Here is a 24543-nt window from a genome sequence, read left to right as displayed (position 1 = left end):
AAGCAATATATTTTGAAGTAGGATATAAATTGGAACAAAGCAAGTGGCAGTCACACCAGCGAACCTTTACCTAGTGCTGTCTCAAATGAACTCTGCACTCTGCTACTGTCAGGTTTGGCTCCATTTCTTCCTTCTTCCTGGCACATAACCTATTCCCTATTTAGTATCTCTTCTGAGATACCTCCTGTCTTATTTTCTTGTTTGTAACAGTTAAAATAGAAAAAAAAAAAAAAATTAAAACAATAAACTGTTTTGTTTATAGAAGAATATTTTACCTTCCCTTGGTCAGTTTCAGGTGCTACTGACCAGCTGGCGTTGCCAAACCAGCAAGGCTACATTACAAACACAGGTGGTTTTCTTTTTGCTGAAACATGGAGTCTTGAAAACAAAGGTGCTGTTTTCTTAAATAGTACCCATCAGTAGTGCCTTCCTAAAGGAGACAGCAACATTATATCCATGGTGTAACTGTTTATATTTAAAACACGGTTTCAAATATATTACCTTTTCAAACACCGTCATGCAGCTTCTGAGACAAACCACCACTGAAAGCAGCACTGAAATCCTTGGAAAACGTGGAGCACGAAGATGGATTTCTACAGCGTGGAGTACTTCTTTTTGTTTGTTTGTTTTCTGTGGTTTTAAACCTTTTTCTTTTCCCTCAGATTGTGATTTCTAATACTTCCAGAGCTTTCTAGAAAAGTATGCATTATTCATTGTGCCCAGTTAAGGCTGCAGCTTTAATTATTTTAGCATCCTCCTGTTCAGAAGTGCTAGAGACAATGTGTTTTCTGATCGATAGCTGGCGAAGTCAGTATTTTAAGCTGAAACCTGTATTTCTCAAAAGTGGAAAGCTCTGATTTTGGGGTGTGTGTTACAGAATTGTGAATTCCTTCTTGAAAAGAAATAGCAGTGATATTCTTTTCCAAGCGAGGACAGACTTGGAATAGCTTTGTCTAACAGGGGTTGAAAGATGGAAAAGCTTGAGTTGGTCCCTCCGGGTGCTGAGGGGCGGCTTGCAGACACGCGGCCTCCCGCGCGCAGCTGTGAAGAGCCGCTGCTTCCCGCCTTCTCGCAGAGAAGCGAGAAATGGCTCACGCTGCGCCTGCGCACAGCCGGCAGGCGGCGCTGTGCCGGCGCGGGGAGGCGGGGCTGCCCGGCCGCCCGGCCCTCTGTTTCTCCCCGCCCTCACCGCACGGCCCCGCTGAGGCGCGCTGCTCACAGACCTCGCGGAGCGCCGCCGTCCCTGTTCGGCCCCAGCAGCCGCTGCCGCGCGAGCCTCGCCGCCTCACCTTCGGCCCGATGGAGGACTACCACAAACCCGACCAGCAGACCCTGCAGGCCCTAAAGGACGCGGCCAACCGGCTGCGCATCGGCTCCATCAAGGCCACGACCGCGGCCGGCTCGGGGTGAGCGGGGCCGGAGGTCACCTCCGGGGATCAGCCCCCTTCTTCTTTCAGCTTTTTTGCGCCCCTTTCGCAGGGCCCGAGCGGGCGGGGGAGCGGGGGTCCCCTCCGGGTCGGCGGGAGGGCTGGGGCGGCGCCGGGGGAGGGCGAGGACGGCAGGCGTGGCGCGGAGGACCCCGGTCTGCCGGCGGCCGCGCCCCCGCGTGCCCCGGTGCGGGAGCGGAGCGGGGATGTTCCGGCGGGAAATGGCGGCCGCGGCGCGGGGCTTCTGCGGCTCACGGCGCAGATCGGCCCCGCCCGGAGCGGCAGCGGCGGGACTCGTCGGTCTCCGGACCCGGCGGGTGGTGTTGTGACTGCGGGCGGCGGCCGGGAATGCCGAGTTGATGCAGGGCTGAGACCCAAAGAATTCATGCCTGAGGCGCAAGCGGTTTCTTTTTCATTTCGTGCCCGTCAGTTGGAACTAATTCTCCACAGAATTTCAAGTGAGCCCAAGTGGGATTATCTGTGAAATGCCTGCGGTGTCGGACGGGCGGTTTATTCAGGCCTCTGGACAGGATTTAGTCGAGGCTCTGATGTCTGCAGATTCCACGGTTATCCTTCCTTTGATCGTGTTTTACCTATGGAAAAAAATCTCCTCAAACAATCCGCTCTTACTCGTGTAAAATTAAAACCATTTTTGCTGCTTGAATAATACATTTGAGTGCTTCCACGTAGCATGCAGCTTTTTCTATCCAGTCTTGTGGCAATTTCCTCCCTTTGGGCCTCTTTGAAACTGGCAGTAGTGCGGGGTGACTTTATTGCTGTGTCGGTTTTTTGCTTTTTTGCTTCTTTTTTTTTTTTTTCAGTTGAAGGAATCCTTTGGACGCTGAGGTTTGAGCGGAGAAAGGCGGTCTGTAAAACATTTCAAAGCTTTCTCTTGGAGCTGCCTTACACCTCCTGCCCAGCTGTGGTGCGGGCTGCCTCACGTGGTTTCTCAGCACACACAGAAACTGAACTTTACTCGCGCCTTCTGCATGCAGCGAGCAAGAACCTTGCTCTGGTTTTGTCTGTGAAACCAACTGGGGCACGGCAGCCAATGCAGCAAAACCTGAGCAAAACCTGGACTGGCCAATGCAGCAAAACCTGAGCAAAACCTGGTCAGTCCAGGCTGCTTAATGCAGCTCTGCCGTGTGTCTTAGGCCAGCCATAGAGCTGCACAGCACCAGTTGTCTGCAGGTCAAACCGTCTCTGCTTTGTGCCATTCAAGAGCAGGGATCTTGCTGCACCCTCTGCTTTTTCTTTTCTAGTGCACCAAATCCAAACATGTAGTAGTAACACTATTTTCCCCATACTGATGAAGAAATAGCAAAAATAGCTTTAGTTTAGCTTTTTATTCATGTGTACTGTGGTACTGAACACTTCTTGACAGAGATATTTCATTAGTTACTGGAGCTTATTCTAGCACTAAGTAAAGTCTCATAGAGCCTGAAATTATTACACAACCTAATAATTGGTAGATTATGAAAGATGTGCTCTGGAGGGAGGATTATGCTGTCAAGTCATAGATTTTCTTTGATTAACGTTGGACTTGGTTAGCAAGGAGGGTAGTGGTGTAGTAACATGTGTAAAAGGGAAAGGAATGTGATGCAATATTAGATAAATGACTAATTTCTAAAACAAACATTAGGGGGATGTATTTTCTAGAAATCTGAATGAAATGCGAGGCTTTACTTAAAGCACTGGTATGGTGTAAGAAGGCAGGTAAACGTTTGAATGAAAGTTAAATTTAAACAGGCTTACAGTTTAAAAAAAGGGGGGGGGGGGGGGGGAGGGGGGAAACCATGCATGAATCGATTTTGCCAGGGAAGCCAGTATTTGTTAAAGGTGTCGTTTGTAAAAGTGAAGGAAGTGCTTGCAATAAAAGCACTTCAAACAAACCATAACCTGCCTACTTCTTTCAAGGAAGTAATTTCTGTAACAGTGGCATGTGTATCAAGAGAAGTGGTTCAATGGTTGGCCTGACATGATAGTTCTTGCATTATTTACTTGTACTTTTATTCATGAAAATGCAGCCTTTGTCTGGATGAGGGCTAAAAGATCAGATGATCTGGTCCTTAAGATGCTCAAATAGGACTCATCAGATCATAATTACCTATTTCAGCTGTAGCAGGAAAAAATCAGTAAACTAAAAAAAAAAAAAAAAAAAAGCCTAAAATACCTTAGGTGGAGAAAAACTTGATTAAGTTGGTTGCAAAGATTGAACATACTTGGTCTGGGGAGTGTTGGAGCCTTTCCATTTAGATAAGCAGTGCAGACATTTTGGCTAAAACTGGTGGAGTCTTTTGTAGCCAGTGATAAACTTCTGCAGTTTTGAAACAGTGTCCAGCTTCCTAGAATTAGGTGGTTATGTTCCTGAAAGTGGAAGTTGGAAGCTCTCAGAGTTTCTTAAGCAGCAGCGAAATTTCATAACACGTGATGATTTTGTGATCACTTGTCACAAAAGAATTTCTTCACAATTTTAGCTTTGTCTTTCATTCCATGTTCCATTGTAACATTCCGCCACTGTTTCTTCAGGTGAAGCATGTAGACACTTGTAGATGGAGGTGATCTGAATGGGCATCAATTGCAAAAAGAACTGTTTTCAGGGTTTTTATGCATGTTGGTTTCCTAATGAAGGGCTTATTTCAAAGTTAAAGCAGTTCTACTGTAGAAGCTATCTGGCAGGGAAATGTTAATGGGAATCCACGGAGTTCTGGATTGTTTGTTGGTCAAGAACAAAACATGGAAGATTGCATGAGAACAGTAGTGATGGCCTGTATGGATGCTCCAAATATATTTAGGTTTAACAAGGAATTTTTAGTAGAATTTATTAGGAAAGTATGAAATAACAAGGTCAACTGCTCTCATGTTAAGATGGCTTTGTTTAGCAAAATTCTGCAGCTGGTTTTAGACTGATTTCTGGTGTCTGTTATGCAGTTAAGTTTTGGTTAACAGCTGTTAGTGGGAAGTAACTTAATTAGTATTTTTAACTTTTTCAATTTTCAGGTCATTTATTGAATTTTCTACATTTTGATTTTTATTTTTATATGCTACCATTTTAGGTTGTTTAAAACTTTTTTAACCGAGACCAGGAGTTCATAGAAGTATGGTTAAGTATAAAGTTAATAAAATTAAAGGAATGAAAGCTTTAAACAAGCATGTAAGGCTTATTGATTAATTCAAATACATAAATATCTACTAATATGTTTGAACCATGGTTTAAGCTAATTTTTGGTACCCTGTGTGTGAGTACTTACCAAGGGATGGACACTAACCATAATTCTTGTTTTGCTAGTGTTCTGCATGATTTTATTGTGTTACTGGAGTACTGCTGGGGTTGTTGGGAGGGGAGGTTTGTTGCTACCAGAAGAGAATATTCTGTTTGAAGTTCTAGTGAAAGTGTTGTCTAATCCTAACACGCATGGTAAATGTACGTGTGTCAAGCAAAAGGAAATATGACAGTTCCAAGTCAAATTGTCCTGATTTACAAAACGGATCCAATGTTTTAAGTGTATCACATTAAAGATGAAACAGAAATGTTGGTAGAAGAGGAAGTGAGGTGAGACTGTTTTCCTCTCAAAGCTGGAGCCAGTTTCTGGAGCCATAACTCTCCTACATTCAGCACTTACTTTCTGGTACTCCAGCACTGGTATGCAGACTGCACCAGTAAGAGATGAGAAATGCTACTTTTCACATTCAGTAAGGATTTAAAGCGAACTCTGTGGTTTTTGAGCTTTTTAAAAAGTGAATGTAAAGTCAAGTCTGATACATTCAACTGTTCAGGTAAAGCTCTCTCTTCACGGTGCAAAAGAACTGAAAAAGTCATCATTTAATTTGCAGTAATGATATAAATAACAATAATAACAATATGCCCTTACATTATGTTTTGAATAAAATATGTACCTTGCGTTGGAGAACTCATTATTTGCCACCTGAAAACAACTCTGCATATAACTTTACATTTGTTGCTTATTTATGACACAGTTGCTTCTGAAATGGGCCTCCCTGCTCCTAGGGCCTACACTTACAGTGTTCTTTGTGCTGCTCTTGAAAGTTGTTGCAAAAGTTGCCCCATGTAGGGCAGTGGGACAGAGAATACTCAGCTGGTTCTGAATCTTTGTTAAACCAAAGTTTGATATTTTTATTTTTAAACCATTTTAGATGTGAAAGTGGAAAGTACTGTCCCTCTTTAAGCCAAGGATTAAACAAATTAATATTTTACCATGTTCATCTGGATATTTATTATTAAAAATAATAAACTGCTGAAATTCATGTTCAGTTTCAATAGAAGATGAAATACGAGAGTTGTGTTATTTAATGCCTCCTTTAGAAGTCAAAATTCTGGTCCTAAGAGTAATGGTGAAATAATGAGCAGTTTAAAAAATAAGACGTTATGCTGTTTAAAAAAAAAAAGTTCCAGAATGTTCTACAAAAGTGAGTCTTACGTTACTGAACTTCCATCTGTGCAGTGGATGGTTTATAAACAAAGCTTATGACTGTGTTTTAATGCTGCAAGGTACAGAACTGGTAAAGTGATATTTTTAAAATGTGGGCCTACACAATCAATATTCAGAAATGGTAATCTCTGGTCTGTTCTGATTGTAGCCACCCTACATCATGTTGCAGTGCAGCAGAGATTATGTCTGTGCTGTTTTTCCATACCATGAGGTATAAAGTGCAAGATCCCAGGAACGCCAACAACGACCGTTTTGTGCTCTCAAAGGTAAAAGCTGTTATACTGTGTGATTGCAGTCTGCTAGTAAGAAGGTGTCTGTAAATCAGTGACCTTTCTTCCTCGACTTCCTTGTCCAAGAGAAATCCACTGCAAATGCTACAGAGATGCAAATAAAAGCTGGTTAAGTTGTATCACAATTTAAAACAATCTCTACAATGTGTCTTGATGTGCCATAATTTCACTAAGTTGTTCTGGTATTAAACAATAAATGTTGTTATATTGTCTATACATGCTATCAGGAAATTTCAAGCCTGCCTTATTTTGGCAAACTCATTTTCTAATTAGTTTTTTCTAGTTTTGTGCTCTGCTTGTTAAATGCTGCCATGCTGTAGCAGTCATGCTACAGTGTGCACTAATTCCTGTCAGTTCTGCAGGGAGCACTAGAGGAAGCAGGGATAAGTTATTGAGTAGCTTGCACTCTTGCTATGCTGCTATGATATCTAAGTCAATAAAACCACAGTCCTGACTGACCATTAGTGTTTCTTGTTGCCTTTTGCTTTGTGCCCTTTCACACTGATGTGACTTAATGGTTTTTTGAGGGGCATTCAGAAAAGATAACAATGTGTCAAGGACACAGATGATGTACTCTGGTGTAGCAAATTCTTTGTCTCAGCCAGAATTCCTCACGTGGTGGCTTACAATGATACTGTATGTGATGGTGTATATCTGTTGCGTTGGATGTAACAGTTGCCACTTGTGATCGCCTTTCAAAAGAAGGAATTGGATGAGAAGTGAGAAGCTGGCTTTGAGGTGGTAAAGGAATGAGACAGACTTGCTTTGTATTTGCTTTACCCATCTCTAACTAATGAGGATTTCTACCTCAAGTTACTAAATGGATTCAGACCATGCTATTTTGACTCCTAATGACTGCGGTTAAAGATAACTTCTACTCAGCTTTGTGGAGTTTGTCTTGATAGTAGGATATTGTAAAACTCGCTATTTTTTTTTAACTTGAAATTGATATTTCTCTCTAGGGTCATGCCGCACCAGTTTTGTATTCTGCTTGGGCAGAGGCTGGTTTCCTACAAGAATCAGAATTACTGAACTTGAGAAAAATTGATTCTGTCTTAGAAGGACATCCAGTACCAGTGAGTGCTCATTGCCTTTGATACAGGGTGTTGTTTTCTGCAAAGCCATAGTGTGTGTTTTGCTACAACTCTGGATTGCCAGCTGTGGTGCAGGAAAGATAAAGGCTTACACGAAGGACAATGAGGATATTGTAGCTTCACAAGTGAATCAGTGTCCAGGTTTGAATGAGTACGCAAAGATCCCCTACAGACCCATCAGTATTTTCTGTTTCAAAATGCTTGTGTAAAGAATAGGTTTTTTTGCCCTTTAGGATATTTGAGGTATTTCAAGCGTTTGTATTCCATTTGGTCACCTTATTGGACTATGAGTTCCAAATCAGTTCTTTGAATTAAAAATTTACATACAAAATCATCAGTTGTTAACTGTTGTCATCCAAGGCATAGTTTAAAAATTTCTGAGATGTATGTAACACCCCTCAGAGAACCTAGTTAGCCTGTGATGCTGATCACTGAGGTACATGTGCAGCTGTGAAAGAAGGGGAGCAGGGATTAGTTACGAAGACACTTGCACTGTATTCTCATGGCTGAGATTGTGATGTATGTTGAACCATCTCCTAAAACTGGAGTTTAGTACTTTTGTTTCTTGAATGGAAAATAATTGTTGTCTTTCTATTTTCAGAGACAAGCATTCACTGATGTGGCTACTGGGTCCCTTGGTCAAGGTCTTGGTGCTGCATGTGGAATGGCATATACTGGCAAGTTCTTTGACAGAGCCAGGTAATTCCATCTTTCTAATTCATGATTATGGACATTAAATGGGAGTACTTTGTGAAAATAAATTAAATTTTTTATCTTGATCATGAAAAAAAAGAATCCTGTATTCTTTTTTCTTTATTCCCAAGTTTTAAATTTAAATTCGGATTTTTAAATCATATAAATCTGATAATTACAAAGTCATTGCTAGTAGAACTCTGAAGAAATCAAATTAGCAAGAATCAGTGCATTTGCTTGTTCATTTTGTAATCTGACAGCATTGCAAAATGATGTTCCTGCACAGAGATCTTGTTATTGCAGCAGCTTCTAACTTCCAGAGAGTAACTGATAGCAATTTTCAGGCTGATATGTCCTATTAGAAGGAAGAAGCAAACTAAGGATGTGTCTGTTCAAAGACAGATGACAAATAATGGAAAACATGAACTCTGGATGAGGAACTGCTGTGGTCAATAATAGCATTATTGAGTCATAAAATAGGACTCAAAAATGTTACCTGGAAACCACTCAACTCCACAAAGAGGAAAAAAATTGCTGCTTCTGCCATTTCTTTTGTGCACAAGAGAAGTAGATGTCTGAAGGCAAATCTATATGAGGAGAAAAGTAGCCTGATGCAGTTGATGTATTTCATGTGACAGTTCTAGTACATTCAAACGCAGGCTGCCCAGTTAATGTGCCCTACACTTCACTAGCTTGAAATCATTTCTGTGAAAGATGACTTGCTGATTTTAATTGAGTTTAGCAGATGCTACGTGTGGAAAAAATCTAACCAGTGGTTACTTGACAGAGGAAAAAGGTGGTCTTACATGCAATACAGAAGAGCAGCTTGTATGGACGGAGTTCAGATTTAGCTAAAGGCAGGTGGGATTTAGATCAAAAATCTCTAATGCTTTAATGTCTAGTAAAAATAAATACATCACTAATGGCTATCTTGGTCCTTTGATTTTTTTAAAACTATATATTTGAAAGCTTACATGCTACTCCTTTTTAATTTTAATGGTAATAAGCCTTGTCATCCAAAAATGCAAGTAGTAACTGAAGAAAAACCCAGAGGCTGAATCATAGAATACATCAGGCAGTACTCCTGCAGTTTTGTCTAAATACAAAGCTTTGGTGCATGCATAATCTAAAAAAAAAATTATGATTGTGATTTTTTTGGATTTGGTTATGCAACAGGCATTAACATGTAGCTATGTTCATTCCTGGTTTATATTTTCCTGAAATTACTGGTTGGCCTTTCAGTGAAGGGGAGTATATGCTAGGAATGAGGAAGCAGACAGTAACCTTTCATGCATTGTCATTGTTCTTGCTGAGTCACAGTGACAGTGTTTAACAGGCCTTTTCATTCAAACTTTGTATTAGGAGGATTAAAACCTGATTTTTCTTAGAGACAAAGTTTTGAAATGGAGTGCAGTATCTTTCATCTTAAGTATTTTTTTGCATGCAACAGCTTAGAAGTATTTTAATATGTCTAAGTTTACATATGGTTGTCTGAGGTAAATGATTTGACCAATGTTTGGTATTAAAACAAGCTCTCATGGTGAACTGTTGGGAGAAATTTGCTTTTTATTTAGCTCTGCTTAAATGTCAAGCCAATTTTTATTTACTTACTTTAATTTCCTTTTCTAGCTATCGTGTGTATTGTCTGCTTGGAGATGGAGAATTATCTGAAGGCTCTGTTTGGGAGGCAATGGCCTTTGCTGGGTTTTACAAGCTTGATAATCTTGTTGCTATATTTGATGTTAACCGTCTTGGACAAAGTGACCCTGCACCTCTGCAGCATCATGTTGAAATCTACCAGAAACGTTGTGAAGCCTTTGGGTATGTGTTTGGAAAATGTTCAGTATGTTCCTCCATTTGAAACTGTAGGTTTTTTATTCGCCTTTTATCGAATTTTTCAAATCTGTTTTCAACTCTAAATGAAACCAGCACCAAGAAGGACTGCTTAGTGAGATATATCAATGAGATAATTTAATTTTTATCATACTGAATATAGGTTTTCATCTAACCATTAAGGTTGAAAAAAGACCTCAAAGATCCAACCACTCATGTACCCCAGTACTGCCCAGAAAACCATGTCCCTAAGTAGCACATCTGTGTATTTCTTGAACACCTCCAGGGACCATGACTCCACCACCTCTGGGCAGCCCATTCCAGGGCCTGACCAGAGAATAGATTTTTCTTGATAATCCAACCTGAACCTCCACTGGTAGAACTTGAGGCCATTCCTTCTTGTCCTATTGCTGTTACCCAGGAGAACAGACTGACCTCTACCTCACCACAACCTCATTTCAGGTAGTTGCAGGGAGCCTTAAGTTCTTCCCTCTTCTCCAGACTAAGCAATCCCAGTTCTCTCAGCTTCTTGTCATAGGACTGGTGCTCCAGGGCCTTCACCAGCTTTGTTGCCCTTCTCTGAACACACTCCAGGGCCTCAGTTTCTTTCTCATAGCAAGGGGATGTGACCACAGGTACTGTTATAGCAAGTAAATCAGGGGAAAAAAAAGGGCATTAATAACATTACTCATAAGATAAATCCTTTGTATTGGCTTTCATTTCATTTAGAAATATATATTTTTATGTAGATTGAAAAATCAATGAAATAATCAGATGCAATATCAGCCATGCAAATTATGATGGAGCAATCTAAAGATTTTGATCAATTTTCATTGTTTTTTAATTGACTGTTGGATGTTCAATTTGCTTTTGTGATTAAAAAATTGCTATTCTGTCTGAAAAAGGTGGGATAACAATGGATTTTGCTAGTAACTGTTAACTGGTGATTAATTCTGCTTTTTAGAAACAGGCTATATTATTTTATGGTCTTAAATGATGCCAGTTTATGTTTCTGGCATACCTTGGGTCTCTTGAAAAGACACTGCATTGGAACAAAGTTAGTAATTGTTATAGCTTGCTACCAGAGGATGTCACGTGCTAACACACTTTAGAAATAGTTGATCTGTTTGTTTTTAGCTGGCATGCAATCATTGTTGATGGGCACAGTGTGGAGGAACTTTGCAAAGCCTTCGGTCAGGCCAAACATCAGCCAACAGCTATCATTGCAAAGACCTTTAAAGGCAAAGGCATATCAGGTAATAAAACATCCATTGCTTTGTGTTTAGTTTATAGTATACGTTTAGAGTGCAAAAAGTCTTTCAAACTCTTTATGCTTCTCAACATTAGTGTTTAAAAAAAAGAAATGATTATGACTCTTGCAGATGAGATGTATACTGGCTACCTAGCATTGTATCCATAAAATACAGTCAATGCATATTGAGCCAGTCAGGGGTTGCCATTCCGCTACAGATTTTACAGTACAGTGTGAATTCCTCATTCGGATCAGCTAAAAATTATTAATAACAAGACTGAATTTATTTGATCCTTTGTGTTACATAAGCAAACAATTTGTTATTCCAAGTCACTTACTCACTGAAAAGCATATCAGGCAGAGAGGCTGTTAGGGCCAGATGCACAAACATAAGAGTAATCAGAAGCTGTTAAAACAAAGCTGTAAAACTTGAGGGCTTGTTTGAATTAGCTTGGTTAACTGTTGTTTGATATTTAGCTGAGTTTTATTTTGGTCTAACTGTTGAAATTTCATGTTAATTGTTCACATTGATTTAGCGTTTACTTCTTGATGTGTCTTGGTTTAGTTTTTGTTTTTTGTGCCAGTTTAAAATCAATTTTGGTACTGAGACGCTGAAAGTTTGTAGTTTTGAATGGTGACTAGTTGAAAATGAATTTAGAATTTGACTCCTCCTCTTATACGTTTAGACATGTCTTTATTAATGCAATTGAATGCTATTGTAACTGCTCACAGCAGGAGTGACTGCAGAGGTTTTACCTTGGAAAACAATATTAGGCTGTCATAATTCACTGCACTTGGTACAATCTGCAGACAAAAGCTTAAATATTTTTCTTATTTTTAATGTAATTTTAACTATGTAGGTGTTGAAGACAAGGAAAGCTGGCATGGAAAACCACTTCCAAAAAACATGGCTGAACAAGTAATTCAGGAAATAGAGGAGAAAATCCAAAATAAGAAAAAGCTTTCTCCTGCTCTCCCTGAAGAAGATGCTCCTGTAGTAAATATTAGAAACATTAAGATGCCATCTCCACCAAGTTACAAAGTGGGAGAAAAGGTACTGCCTTCCTTTCTCAAAGTTTGTCAGCTGTGTTTTAAGTATAAGACTGTGTTGTGCATGTCAGGAGGATTTATCTACTCTAGTGTCCCTTGCCATTATTTCAACTATCACCTCTTTCCTCCTGTTCTTAGTATCCTGGTAAACATCTATTGCAATACTGCGATGTATAGATGTTCAACTTACCGGGATATGAAATAAGAAGATTCAAATGGCTTTCCTTAATTTTTTATCATTGTCAATTATCCTAACTGCTTTATATATTTTTAAAATTAAGCTCTGTGAGGTTCCTTGAATTTCCATGGTTGGAAAGTGGGAGTAAAAAATTGTCATGTTGATTATTTTTTTTTGATCCATGATTAATGGAGACCTATTTGAGTAAGGCTTCCAAATTTTGTAGCTTCATTATTTTCACTTTTTTGTTTACTCTTCTGCATGACACTCCTCTCATATGTATTTTATCACAGTGTTAATGTTTACAATGTGATGGGTTTTTTTGTTTACTTTCTAAATTTTATGTGCATACAATCAAGGAAAGATAAAGAGTGAAAAGCTTCTAGAAGCAGAAACTTGTAACAGCACTGCTATACTTTTCTTTCCCTAGTGGGCTACCCGCAAAGCTTATGGCGTTGCACTTGCAAAACTGGGCCATGCGAATGATCGAGTGATTGCTTTGGATGGAGACACAAAGAACTCTACTTTCTCAGAGCTTTTCAAGAAGGATCATCCTGGTCGCTACATTGAATGCTACATTGCTGAACAGAACATGGTAACTGGTCTCTTGGTTTCATAAAGTGCTGGTATTACACAGCAGGATCTGGAATCAGCCAGTCTGATTCTTCAGAAAGTAGGGTTTTAATTTTTCATGTGTGTGTTCTTGGATATTAAATTTTGCTTAATCAAACTTTAGGCTCTGGTACAGCTTACAAATACAATACAACAGAATAGTTTCTAATCAAAAAGTCTGTAAACTTCTTATTTTTACCATGACTCTGCATTTCAGCAGAATGTATGGATATGGTGAAGTGTGAACAATAGTAATATTTCCTACAGTGTGATTTGTAGAGAGTCAATTCTGAAGACTTTTTAGGCTTTTTTTCTTCACAGGAAATGGAATACCACTACACAACATGACAGTGAGCTCTATGCTAGACTGGGGTATAAAGGTGAGGACAGATAAATAGTTAATAAAAGTTAGCCTTGTGACAATTGTACAGAAAAGACTGAAATAATTTGATAAGTCATCTGTTGGACTGAGTCTTCAGCTGATTCTAGATGAGTTTACTGCTGCAAATGAAACTGAAGATATATTTAAAATGGCAACCAATTTCTGTCTGAATGATTAATAATAAAGGACCCATGGGCAGTTTCCTGCAGATTTTATGGTAGGGCATGTTTCATGAGCTTCAGTCATGTATTTTGGATTCACATCAAGATGGGAAAAGTTTGGCCACAGGAACATGTGTAAAATGTGTAATGTATGGTATAAATGTATGGGGATAATTGTAGCAATAGATGAACTAAAGTTCTTGTTCTACTTTTCCATCCTGCTGAAGAAGGGCCCTTTTAGTAAATACTAGCCTAAAGAATGCAGATAAATCCATTCCCATTTAATAATTTTTGTCTGCTGCAGATAGTAAATATTGTACTTTGGACTGAAAGTGTAAGTCTTTGATCCAGGAGAACAGGGAAGAGGGTAGTGGATAAGGCTTAAAACTGGATTGCTGCTTGGTGCAGATAAAGAAAAGAAGCTGCTGCTGCCAGCGTGGATCAACAGTACCATGTAGCTGAGGTGAGGAGCAGAGATGCTGGAGGGACAGATACTAGGAATGTGAGTTACTTCTGTTTCCTTTCTCAGAAAGGCCAGCAGGTAGGAGCAGAAAGGGGGAGAGAGTTTGAGTTTGATGTTGCACAGATGATCTATTGGAAACAGTGGACAAATGAGGAATTAACTGTCCCTGTATAATCTCCCTCTTTTCAGGTGAGTGTTGCAGTTGGTTGTGCCACTCGTGACAGAACTGTTGCTTTTGCCAGCACCTTTGCTACCTTCTTCACACGGGCGTTTGACCAGATCCGTATGGCTGCAATCTCTGAGAGTAACATCAATCTCTGTGGGTCACACTGCGGTGTTTCTATTGGTAAGGCCAGCCTGGAGTTATTTGCTAGTGGTTCTCTGTTATTTAATGATTGGTCTGGCAGACAAAGCTGACTGATAAAGTTTTTTAGAAGTGATCAGTCATAAAGTTACGATAGTATAGGAGTAAAATTGTGATGGTATAGCTGCCATTTATAGTAAGAAGTCACGCTGGTAATTGTTTTTTTAATCAGGCACAGTACTGCATTTGGAAAGAATGAGTGAGATTTCAAGCCTTCATCAGCTTAATTATGTAAAAATAGGGCTTCTCCCTGCTAACCTTCAGTATAGAGTGATGTAAAGGAGTTGGATTGAAAGTGAGAAGCTTCATTTCCTTTCCATCTTTACAGTTGACTTCCTCTGTGATGAGAATAGTCATGTGCTTACTGTACCTCTTTCCCAGTTCCTAAAATGAGAAACTAATCATACCTGTTCTCACTCAGATGCTTTTGTCCACATATCTCAAAAACGCTTCACAAAAAAAAATATTTTGATTTATTCTGCCTTTTAAGATCACCACTTTTAATTAAGTGCTTCAGTCTGTCCCAGTTAATACTGGAACAATTAATTTGTGTATTTAAAGCAACAACAACAAAAAAAAGCGAAACTTAAAATGCTATTAGAACAGGAACTGTGAACCTGTTATGTAGTTCAGGAGTATAGGAGATACCATCTCTATCTTTGTCTTTCAATCATAACTGCTTAATACACATCAGGTGATACTGGGGCTAGCTTTTGGTTTGATGAAGGGAGTTGCATTTTTTTGTACTTTTTGAAAAATTTGTTTTGATTGAAATTCATGAAAGTCACCTTTGAAAACAGGAGCAGACTTGCATACCAAGAAGGAAAATGCCGATGAATATTAATTGTTGAAAAGTTACTATGTATTTGTGATGCAAAAGAAAGAGGTGGAGAGCCAACAAGGATGATGAATTAAGGTCCTTCACATAAATCAGTTTTGCAGTTGATTTAGCAGTTTGGGCTGGCAGTGTGGTTTGCAGAAGGAGTGGTTTGGGGCAAGCTAACTAATTTGACTTGTAACATTGGTAAAGCTATACAGATTTAAAGATGCTATTTATGTGTGTAGTCTCATCCAGAACCTCAAGCTTAATTTGCATTGGTGTAGAGTATGCTTTAGTTGAGGAAGCTGTAAGTAGAGAATATCAGATTATGGCTTGTGTATGTCATTAAGGGAGGGATTCTGTTACAAGCCTCTTTTCTTTTTAAAATCAGTCCTCCCACCTCTTCATAGCCTAGTTCAATCCAGATTAAATCAGCCAGCAGCAAAGGGTGTTGGTGGAAAAGCTAATTAGCTTTGGTCTTTGCTTATTTAAGAGGATGAAATTCCTTTAGGTTACCTGGATTGTCCCCTAGAGTTACACTTCCAAGTGAATGCTGAAAAATGAAATATTTGAAATGTTTTTTGGGGAGGATTGAAAAGTGCATGCTTAAATTTATTAAGCTATTTGAGTTTCAAGTCTCATTCAGGCCTCAACTCAAGTTTTCAAAAACCCAGAGTTTTGCAACAGAATTGGAAGAGAGAACATTTCACATTCATTTGGCTGTTAGGAATCTAAATTTTAAATGGAAGAGTGTGAGTTAAGTGTACTTCCTATTACAACTTCAGGCCTGCATGGATTCCAGAATCCGAACTGAATCTTTGTTGAAAACTGAAATTTTATGTATGCAATTCTAGGTAGGCCTGGGCTTTTACTACATTGAAATTTCGGCCCAAGATATTTTTGAGACAGCTATCACAATGACCTTTTGAACTTGTACTAATTTCTCTCCTAGAATAGTAGTTGCTGACAAACCAAAATTTCTAATGAAACTTTAAGTTTTCAAGGTAATAAGAAATAAATGGTATCTGTGTTTTCCAAACATATAGGGGGAAAAATCATAGTGTATATACCTGTTATTTAAATGGCTGCCTTCTTGTTCTAGGAATATGATGCTATTCATATTAAGCACTCAATTTTGTTTAAGCTGTAAATGGCGGTCTAAAGGGTATAACTGAAAACTATTCTTTTTTTGATCTGTGTTACTCTAAAAAACTTCAAATCTGAATTTCTGTCAAGATGCACTTGGGGCAGAACTCAGTGCCACGTTGTAAATTACTGGTATGAACTGTGCTGGTTTTTTTGGCACTGTTTAGCAGAAGTCAATGAACAAATATGAGTATTTTCCTACCTTGGATAGGTTCTTGTTTGGGTAACATAGTTTTGTTCTTTGTAATTTCTCTTTTTCCTCAGTATGTTTTACTTGGATGAATTTTTGTGGAAAAAAATCCTCCTGAGTACTCATTCAGAGTGCATACAGAAACTGGCATTAAGAATCTTTCTTTCATGACTGAAATGAGATTTTTTTTATTCGTGGCACATGCTTGATGAGTAATTTATAGTGGCAGAGCCCAATGACTGATTTCTTTAACATGTTTAAAGTTCTTCAGAGTTTTGTGCTGCTCTTATGAAAATTCTCTCCTCTGTCCTCGTGAACTCGTCCTTGAGTAACAGGTAGTGGGTGCATGTGGGAGGGCTTATTGCCCTGCTTCTACTTTGCAGGCTGTGACATGAGTGGATTCAGAACTTCTTGCATAGTTATTTTGGAGTGGTGCCATTCCCAAAGCACCCTTACATAAGGCCATTGGGAGGGGGTTGTGGTGGTTGTTTCTGTAACTAAGAAAATACATGTGTTGGCTAACAGTTCTTGTCATTAATCTGTGGTTTAAGCCAAGAGGTGCCTGAGTAATTAAACAAATAATGCAGATATACTCCTTCTAAGAGACAGTCAGTAGTATTTAAATACATGTACCTTCGTTAGTTTTGTAGCGAGTGTAAGAATTTGAGAGTAGTTGTACCAAGTGGACTCTCCATTTCAGATGGGACACATGCAATTCTCCTTTCACATTTTAGCACCTTAAACCTAGAGTAATATCATTGACAGTAAGGAATTTTGCTTGTAAGGTATCCATGTAAATCTAAAGATACATAGATATATTGTGACTCCCTTTCTGTACCTGTACCCTTTTTATTTTGGTTATTTGCCTTTTGTGTTTTTTTACTGTTGCACTTTATTTTCCATTTTTTATTTATAACCCCAATTCTCTTTCTTTTTAGTCTCTTTCTGTCTTTATTTACTGTTTAGATGGTTCCAAGTTTAAGGAGAAGATGATTCTTTTCTCAAGCAGGTAGACTTGCATGTCCTGTGTGTGCCTGATTTTTCTGATTTTCATTAACCTTGTATTTGCGTGACTGTCAGACTGTGCACTTAATTTTGTAACCTTGGTTTAATTTTTTTTTTAGGTGAGGATGGGCCATCTCAGATGGGACTGGAGGATCTGTGCATGTTCCGAGCTATTCCCACTGCCACTGTCTTTTACCCCAGTGATGCTGTAGCCACTGAAAAGGCAGTGGAAATAGCTGCCAACACTAAGGTTTGCAACACAGTATTTGAATTGGAAAATATTTTATTTGTCTCATTGCTGATGGCATGCTTTTTTTGCATGTCTCTATCAAATAAATTGCTTCGAAGGCTTCAGCATGGCAGCAGGGTGTTTTTGTTGCATGGAAAGCAGCAAGCATTATGTCCAGGCTCATGCTGAATGAACAGTGTGCAATGGCATGGGCCAGAATTGGGGAAAATGTAAGTGATTACACAATGGTTTCAGCATGGATCAGATTGGCTCAGAATTGAAAAAAGTGTGACTCTTACTGCTGGTCTTTAGCTAATTTAATGAATGTACACTCTTACTGATACCTGTGGCATCAAGACTGAAACTGGATATGTGACTGTCTGATTTCTGTCATTTAATTTCAGCTAATTTGTCATAATAGTCAAATGTCCTTGGTAGTACTTGGGTCAGATCTTCTTGACTGATATTTCTCTTGGCTTCCATGGGAACTTACCTTGAGCAAGGAGCAAATAATCTGAAAAAATTCAGTTGTGCTGGTTGTAGAAGTTTAATATATAACTGATAAATATTAATATATTTTATATGTATATATAATGTGGTCTATGGAAAAAAAAAAAAGAGGAAAGAGGAAAAAAGAGAAAGGAATGTAAAGTAGTATGAGGGAGAACTTTATAGTTTATTGCTTCTTTTTGAAAGGACATCTGAACATTAACTAGTGAGCGTTTCTTTCACTTTAAAGCTGATAAAGTAAAGTTTGCACATGTATGGCAGAGTTCTAAGATCCCAATTAACTCAATAGGATTCTTCATTTCCTAAAGAGAACAGAAAAGTTAAGATCTTTGAATTAGAAAGAAAGCAGCCAGTTACTGTCATGTTCTAAGAAAAGGTGAGGTAAAACTGAGGAGTTAAAAACAGACAATTAGAAAAAGTAATTTTGCTGCTTTTTTATAAGAACAAATTAGAATGTTAGTGCCTTTGTCCCTTTATAACTCATGTTTTCTGTGGAAACAGGGCATTTGTTTCATAAGAACTAGTCGTCCTGAAAATCCTGTCATTTACAACAACAATGAGGACTTCCATATTGGACAGGCGAAGGTAAGTATTGCCAAGAGAATCAGAGAAAATATGCCAAGTTTTTCCTGTACAAAAGAAAAAAAAAATCCTTTTCCCTCTAAAAAATTCCAAAGCCAAAGATAAGTTTTTAATAAAATCTCTAGAAAGGTTGGAAACACCTAGATTTATTATGAAAAATATATGGAAACACTTTCTTGCAGGTGATTCTGAAGAGTAAGGATGACCAAGTGACTGTGATAGGAGCAGGAGTCACCCTGCACGAGGCTCTGGCTGCAGCAGAGCAGCTGAGAAAAGGTGATCAGATTTTTTTTTTTCTTTATCTTTTACCACAGCAAAGAAATTACTACTGGTTAACCTAACTGCTTACCCTTTGTTTAGGTAAACATTAACTAATTAAGATATTACAGACAGCTGGTCACCAGCTAGCCCAATACAATATGGCATGCTATATATATGATGATCTTTCCTACTTGAGGAGATTTCAGTTAGTTTGGCAGCCTTAGTAGCCATGGAAGTTGCCAAACTGGTCAGATCAAAGGTATCCTTAAAACTGTTATCCTGCCTGAAAGTGCTTTGTAGGCAGGATTTTAGAGAGAGTATTTAAGAAACAGGAGTGGTCTGTGCTGTCAGCTTCAGCTGGTGTACTGACACAACAGAATCAAATCAGGTTGAGGCCAGTTAACAAAGTACAGCTGCATGATGTGTGCTCTTATGCAGTGCTGCTGACAGGAGCTGCTGTTGTGTAGATATGACTCACTGCTAACCTGATCTTTTTGAATGAACGTATCAACTTCTAGCTAGAGTGGGAGGTAATGGTCCAATGATAGAACTCAAATACATTGACATTATCACACAGAAAAAAAAAAAAACCTTAAGTGAAATGAGAGAGAAACCATCAAAATCCATCTGTAAGTCAGTGACCTACGCCCAGGAAGAGATTACAGATAGTAAGAGGTGATGCAATTAATGCTGCCTGCAGCTTAGGGGTAGCCTTGCATGCTTTATCTAGGTGGACAGATACTCTTATGACCTTGAACTGTCAGAGTTAGGACATCATGGAAGCTGTTTTTTTCTGCTCTCATCATGCTTTGCAATGCACTGCTGATCTTGAAGTGTGAATAACAAACAATGGAGAGATACTCCTTTATCGTAGAGACTGTCTAATACCTAAAATGTAGTGGCTACAAGAAAGCCTTTGATCACACAACTGTCACTGTAACATAATAGCGGGTTTCCCTGTGCTTACAACAGTTCTTAGCTGTTGAAGTATCTTCTCGGAATAGTTGCTAAATAGTGTGAAATCGACCTCAGACTTTTTAACATAAATAAAGATTGCTTCAGTATTCTGCTGCCCAAGATCAGACCAAAGCTCTAGTAATTTGCTACTCCTTATAAAAAAAAAAAAAAATAGCCATTTTGTATGTATCTTTAATGAGTAATGTGGGCCTGCCTGTCACAACAGGACAAATGCTGATTTTTATGCCAGTTCTAAGGACATCATGATAGAGGCTGAGGCAGTTCAGATAAACATACCTGATAGGTAGTCAGCCTGCAAAGGAGAATTCAGAATGCTTACAGATGAAGAAGCAGAAAGAATTGTTTGACAGCAAAGTAAGAGGTAAAAGAAAGGTCTGGGAGGAGGAAAAAAAAATAAGTGACTGACAGTCTGAAGGAGGATTTCATGGTGGCTGGATTCTGCTCTTGCCCATGGGAAGGTCGCTTGTGTTATTTCTTTGCTAACAGGCACTCATGATGACCTTGAGTCACTTATCTAAGGCTTTTCTGTCTCAGTTTATTCTGTGAAGTGGTTAGATGTTTCTGTCTCACAAGGAGCACTGAGAGAGAATGCACACAAGATTACATGAACAGATTTAGAGTTGCTCAGATTGTGTGTTAGGCATGCCCTTAGTACCTTGATGGCTTTCATAATAGCTCTAGAAAATCACAGGGACTGCCTGCCTGTACTGCTTTTGTTGTGTTACGTTCTACATGACCAAGTTGCAAATAACATCATTCTATTTTTTCAGAGAAAATCTTCATCCGTGTGATTGATCCTTTCACTATAAAGCCCCTGGATAAGAAGACAATACTTGAAAATGCAAGAGCAACCAAAGGCAGAATCATCACTGTTGAGGACCATTACCATGAAGGTAAGCAGAGTCTAGGGGGTCAAAATGTGCAGAGCAGACTCCCAAGGTCTGATGCTCGCAGCTTTTCCTGTGAGCATCAAAAGAGAGAAGTATGAGACCTGATGCTTCAGTTAAAACAAGAAGTGTTTTAGAATTTTTTTTATTGCTGGTATGATTGTAAATTGACAAGGCTGAAAGTTTCCTGAGGTAATGGGTTAATCAGAGTTGCATTTATGGTTTACTTAGTCTTGTGTGCTCTTCTGTACGCGTGGCGCAAGTGGAGTCTTGATTCCTTTGCACCCAGTGAGGCTTTACAGCAACTGGTCTGCAATATGTTACAAGTTGCAAGAGAGACTTTCACTGTGTCCAAAAGCTTGATTTCCAGGTTGCTTGAAATCAGATAGGTTTGACAGTTTCAGCAATCACTCTGGGATAAATTTCTTTCTCCACATTCCTTTTTTCTTCTTTCTTCTAAAAGAACAAATCGGAGCCTGTGGAGAGCCCCAGATCATTACATATCCTCACTGGATTTGTTTTGCTCCTTCATTATAACCTGCTTACAGGCCAGTTCAGAATCTGTTGCTGGCATGTGATAGTGTTCTTAACCTGAGAGTAAGAAGTGTGTGTATGTATGTGTACATACAAGAAATACATACTAAGATGATTCCCAAATAAATATTCAGATAGAATGCTTCTTGAGAGAAGCAGAGTAGTGTCCATAAAATTCCCCCAGCTTCTGCATCAAGACCTCTAGTGATTTCTGGCAGGATTCTGCAGGTCTTTAGTTTAGGAGCTGATCATCTGCTCAGCTATTCTACTGCCTCTTCCTCTCTGACATTTCTTTTTTGCGCAGGTTTTTAAGAGCTTGTCTGTGCTAACATGTCCTGTGAGGGTGAGCCCATATGTAAACAGTGAACAGCTGCTATGAATAACGTCAGGCTTGCTCCTATTGAAGGAGATGAAGAAATTAGTGAAGAGGCAACTGTGAACTATGGTGTTAGTAGATACTGTAGATATTTACTAGCAGGTATTAACAGATATTAGCAGAATGCTATCCTGAAGTGAGCTGGTATTAACAGATAATGAATGGTAGGAAGTATCACAAAGCCTCATAATTTATTAGTTTGTTTTTCAACTCTTTACAAGTATTTTACTGCATATTTGCAAAATGGCAGCATCATCACACTGTGGTGATGAACCTGTGATTTATACTGATGGAACTTTCTGTGCGTGCTGCAATCAAGAAAGGTCAGGAGTACATGCATCACAAGCCTGAATAAATTGCAAACCCACATCAGACTGATCTTAGCAACTGTAGGTGCCTCTGGCTAGAGGTTAAGGTTGTCTGCTTAAATCACAGTATGCCCCAAGCTGGAAAAAGCCTTGTGCAATCCTGGATACACCAGCACCAAGGTGTCTCTCCTGCCAGGTCTCAGAGCACATGCTGCTGACACTGTCCCTGTGCTTTCTTTACTAGTATTCCTGCTTCCAGCATCTCTGTTGCTGCCACACAGTTCCCTTTTGTTGCACCCATTGTCATTGTGACTGACAGTAATTTCGTATGAGCAGAACTTCAAGCAAGGGTTGTGAATATATTATGCAACTCAGAAAGCTCTCTGGTGGCATGTACTATGGGCATTGTAGAAAGATGGAGCATGTAAATGCTGTTGAACCTGGTAGGAATTAAGATTTTTCGGAGTGTTAAGTATACTTGTAAATATTCAGTCTAAACATATTTTAAAACCTGGCCCTCAGTTGGCTGATGGTGAAGTGCTGAAGGCTTCCTGCCAGTTCTATGCCCCTCTAGAGGTTATGTTTCTTACTATCCATTTGTAAGTACTTCAGAAATGTTAGGCTGATTGTCCTCAGAACATCTTCAAAATGTGGAATTGTTTTTCTTTTCATAATGGGGGACTTGGAGATAGATATAGATATAGATGTTTTAGATATAGATGTCTGTTGAACCAACAGATGTTTTTCATAAACATGTGAGTTGGAGATTTAACCTGCTTAGGTCTTCTGATCATACTTAAATTTTTAAAAGCCTTTACAATTTTATTTACTTGACCATGGACAGAAAAGAAAATGCATGTTAGAGTATTGAACTTTCTTCTCTGATTCACTGACAGATATCCTAGCCCTATTTCTCCTTTCCGGATGGTCTCTAATACCAGTCTGCCCTTCAGAGAGCAATTACAACGCTGAGCCTATAAATGGAGAGAGGAGGATTGGAGGGAGAAGGGGAGAAAGTGGTCTCTCTGATCTCCTGAAGTCTTTCACTTTCCTGTTTTGATAAAGGAATCTATATTTTGCATGTTGAAGCATACAGATCTGTGTCCTGTCTGATCTCTTTTCATAGGTGGCATTGGAGAAGCAGTGTGTGCTGCAGTAGTGGGTGAGCCTGGTGTCACAGTCAGTCGCTTGGCTGTATCTCATGTACCACGGAGTGGGAAGTCAGCTGAGCTGCTGAAGATGTTTGGTATTGACAAAGATGCCATTGTGCAAGCTGTTAAGGTGGCAGTGTCCAAATCAAGAAATGCAGAGTAGTTTCAAGCATCTTATGTTGTTTGTTGCTGAAAAAAAAAAGTGTTCAGAGAAGTACTGTAAAGTTTAAGGCAGGCAAAGGTGCTTTATGTAGAGTTCTAATAAAAATACCAGCTTAAACCTTCTGTATTTTCTTTTCTTCTGTGGGTTTTTATACTGCAGTAACATCTGAATATTTTCAGTCACTGAAACCTTCAGGTTATTTAACCACTGGTTGGCAGCAGTGCTGTGTACCTACAGTAGCGGTAGTGGTTTTTTACTTTACAGCTAACTTCTCTTGCTGCAAGCTCTAGGGTGGGAATGATTGTGTGTTCATTGAATTTCTAAGTGGGTTGAGCTTCAGAAAAGAAATTGGGTAGTGGGCATAGAAGCCTAGAATGAATCAAGTAACTTTTTTTAATATTAACTTGAACTTGCTGATGCTGAATATTTAAAACCATGTCTTGAAGGGAACTGGGCAAAAACCAGAGCCAGAATTATTTCCTTGCTGCCAGAAGAATTCACTAACTCGCCTGGACAGAAATGTTACTTGTTGAATAATGAAAAGAAGGAATGCGTATTGCAGGGGGACAGTGGGCTAGTGCATTCTTTGATTCCTCCTCTCTGCGTTGCCTCACATCCATTATAAACAAAAGAGAAAAGGGGAGAAGTGCTGGGTAATGTGAGCGCACTGGAGGGAAATGTATCTGATCCAATAGAGGGAGGTGGATGTTCAGCAGAGCTCTAGAAAGGACTGATGAGCTGGGAATTCAAGAAGGACTTGCTGGACTTGGAGAATGATGGCTGACACAAATACAAGCTCTTCTAAGGAGTTTGAAACTCTTCATAGGAACTTGTATCATATTTTTGAATGCTTGGCAGTGCTGCAGCAGGGGTAATGCATGAAACCAGAATGGCAGTGTTATCTTTGGTCAAGAGGCAGAAATGTTTAAAATGCTGAGATGGACTGAAGAATCTGAAAGAACATTGGGAAATTCTTAGAGTACCCAAGAGGATACAGCTGAACAGGTAAGTTACTTTTTCCATAGAACCTGTTCTTCTCATGTGATCTGCTCTGTGTTGGATGTAGTAGTTCATCCCCCACAATAAGTTCTACTATGTGATTTTAAAATGCTTTTCCACTTTTATTTTGCCCTCAACAGCTTCTGGTTGTTTT

At 39.2% G+C, this 24543-nt stretch overlaps 1 protein-coding gene and 1 long non-coding RNA gene across 2 annotated transcripts in view; one reads left to right on the top strand and one right to left on the bottom strand.

Moving 5' to 3' along the window:
* Positions 1–1072, bottom strand: part of LOC149916425 (uncharacterized) — a 34242-nt gene extending 33170 nt beyond the window's left edge. Inside the window, exon 1 of the long non-coding RNA XR_016470101.1 lies at positions 502–1072. This is a non-coding gene — a long non-coding RNA (uncharacterized LOC149916425). The remainder of the gene's footprint in view (positions 1–501) is intronic.
* Positions 1073–1160: 88 nt separating this feature from the next.
* Positions 1161–23507, top strand: TKT (transketolase). The gene is made up of 14 exons (XM_031608398.2): positions 1161–1406; positions 6027–6144; positions 7131–7244; positions 7864–7961; positions 9585–9776; positions 10926–11044; positions 11901–12094; positions 12699–12863; positions 14076–14232; positions 17531–17661; positions 18652–18735; positions 18915–19008; positions 20742–20864; positions 23203–23507. Exons 1-14 carry the CDS (start codon positions 1300–1302, stop codon positions 23388–23390), a joined length of 1884 nt encoding a protein of 627 aa, XP_031464258.1. The 5' UTR covers positions 1161–1299; the 3' UTR covers positions 23391–23507.
* The last annotated feature ends 1036 nt before the right edge of the window (positions 23508–24543 follow it).

The sequence above is a fragment of the Phasianus colchicus genome, chromosome 11 (genome assembly GCF_987193195.1).
Source record: "Phasianus colchicus chromosome 11, bPhaCol1.hap1.1, whole genome shotgun sequence".
Classification (NCBI taxonomy): Eukaryota; Metazoa; Chordata; class Aves; order Galliformes; family Phasianidae; genus Phasianus; species Phasianus colchicus.
This window is presented reverse-complemented; position numbering and strand designations above follow the sequence as displayed.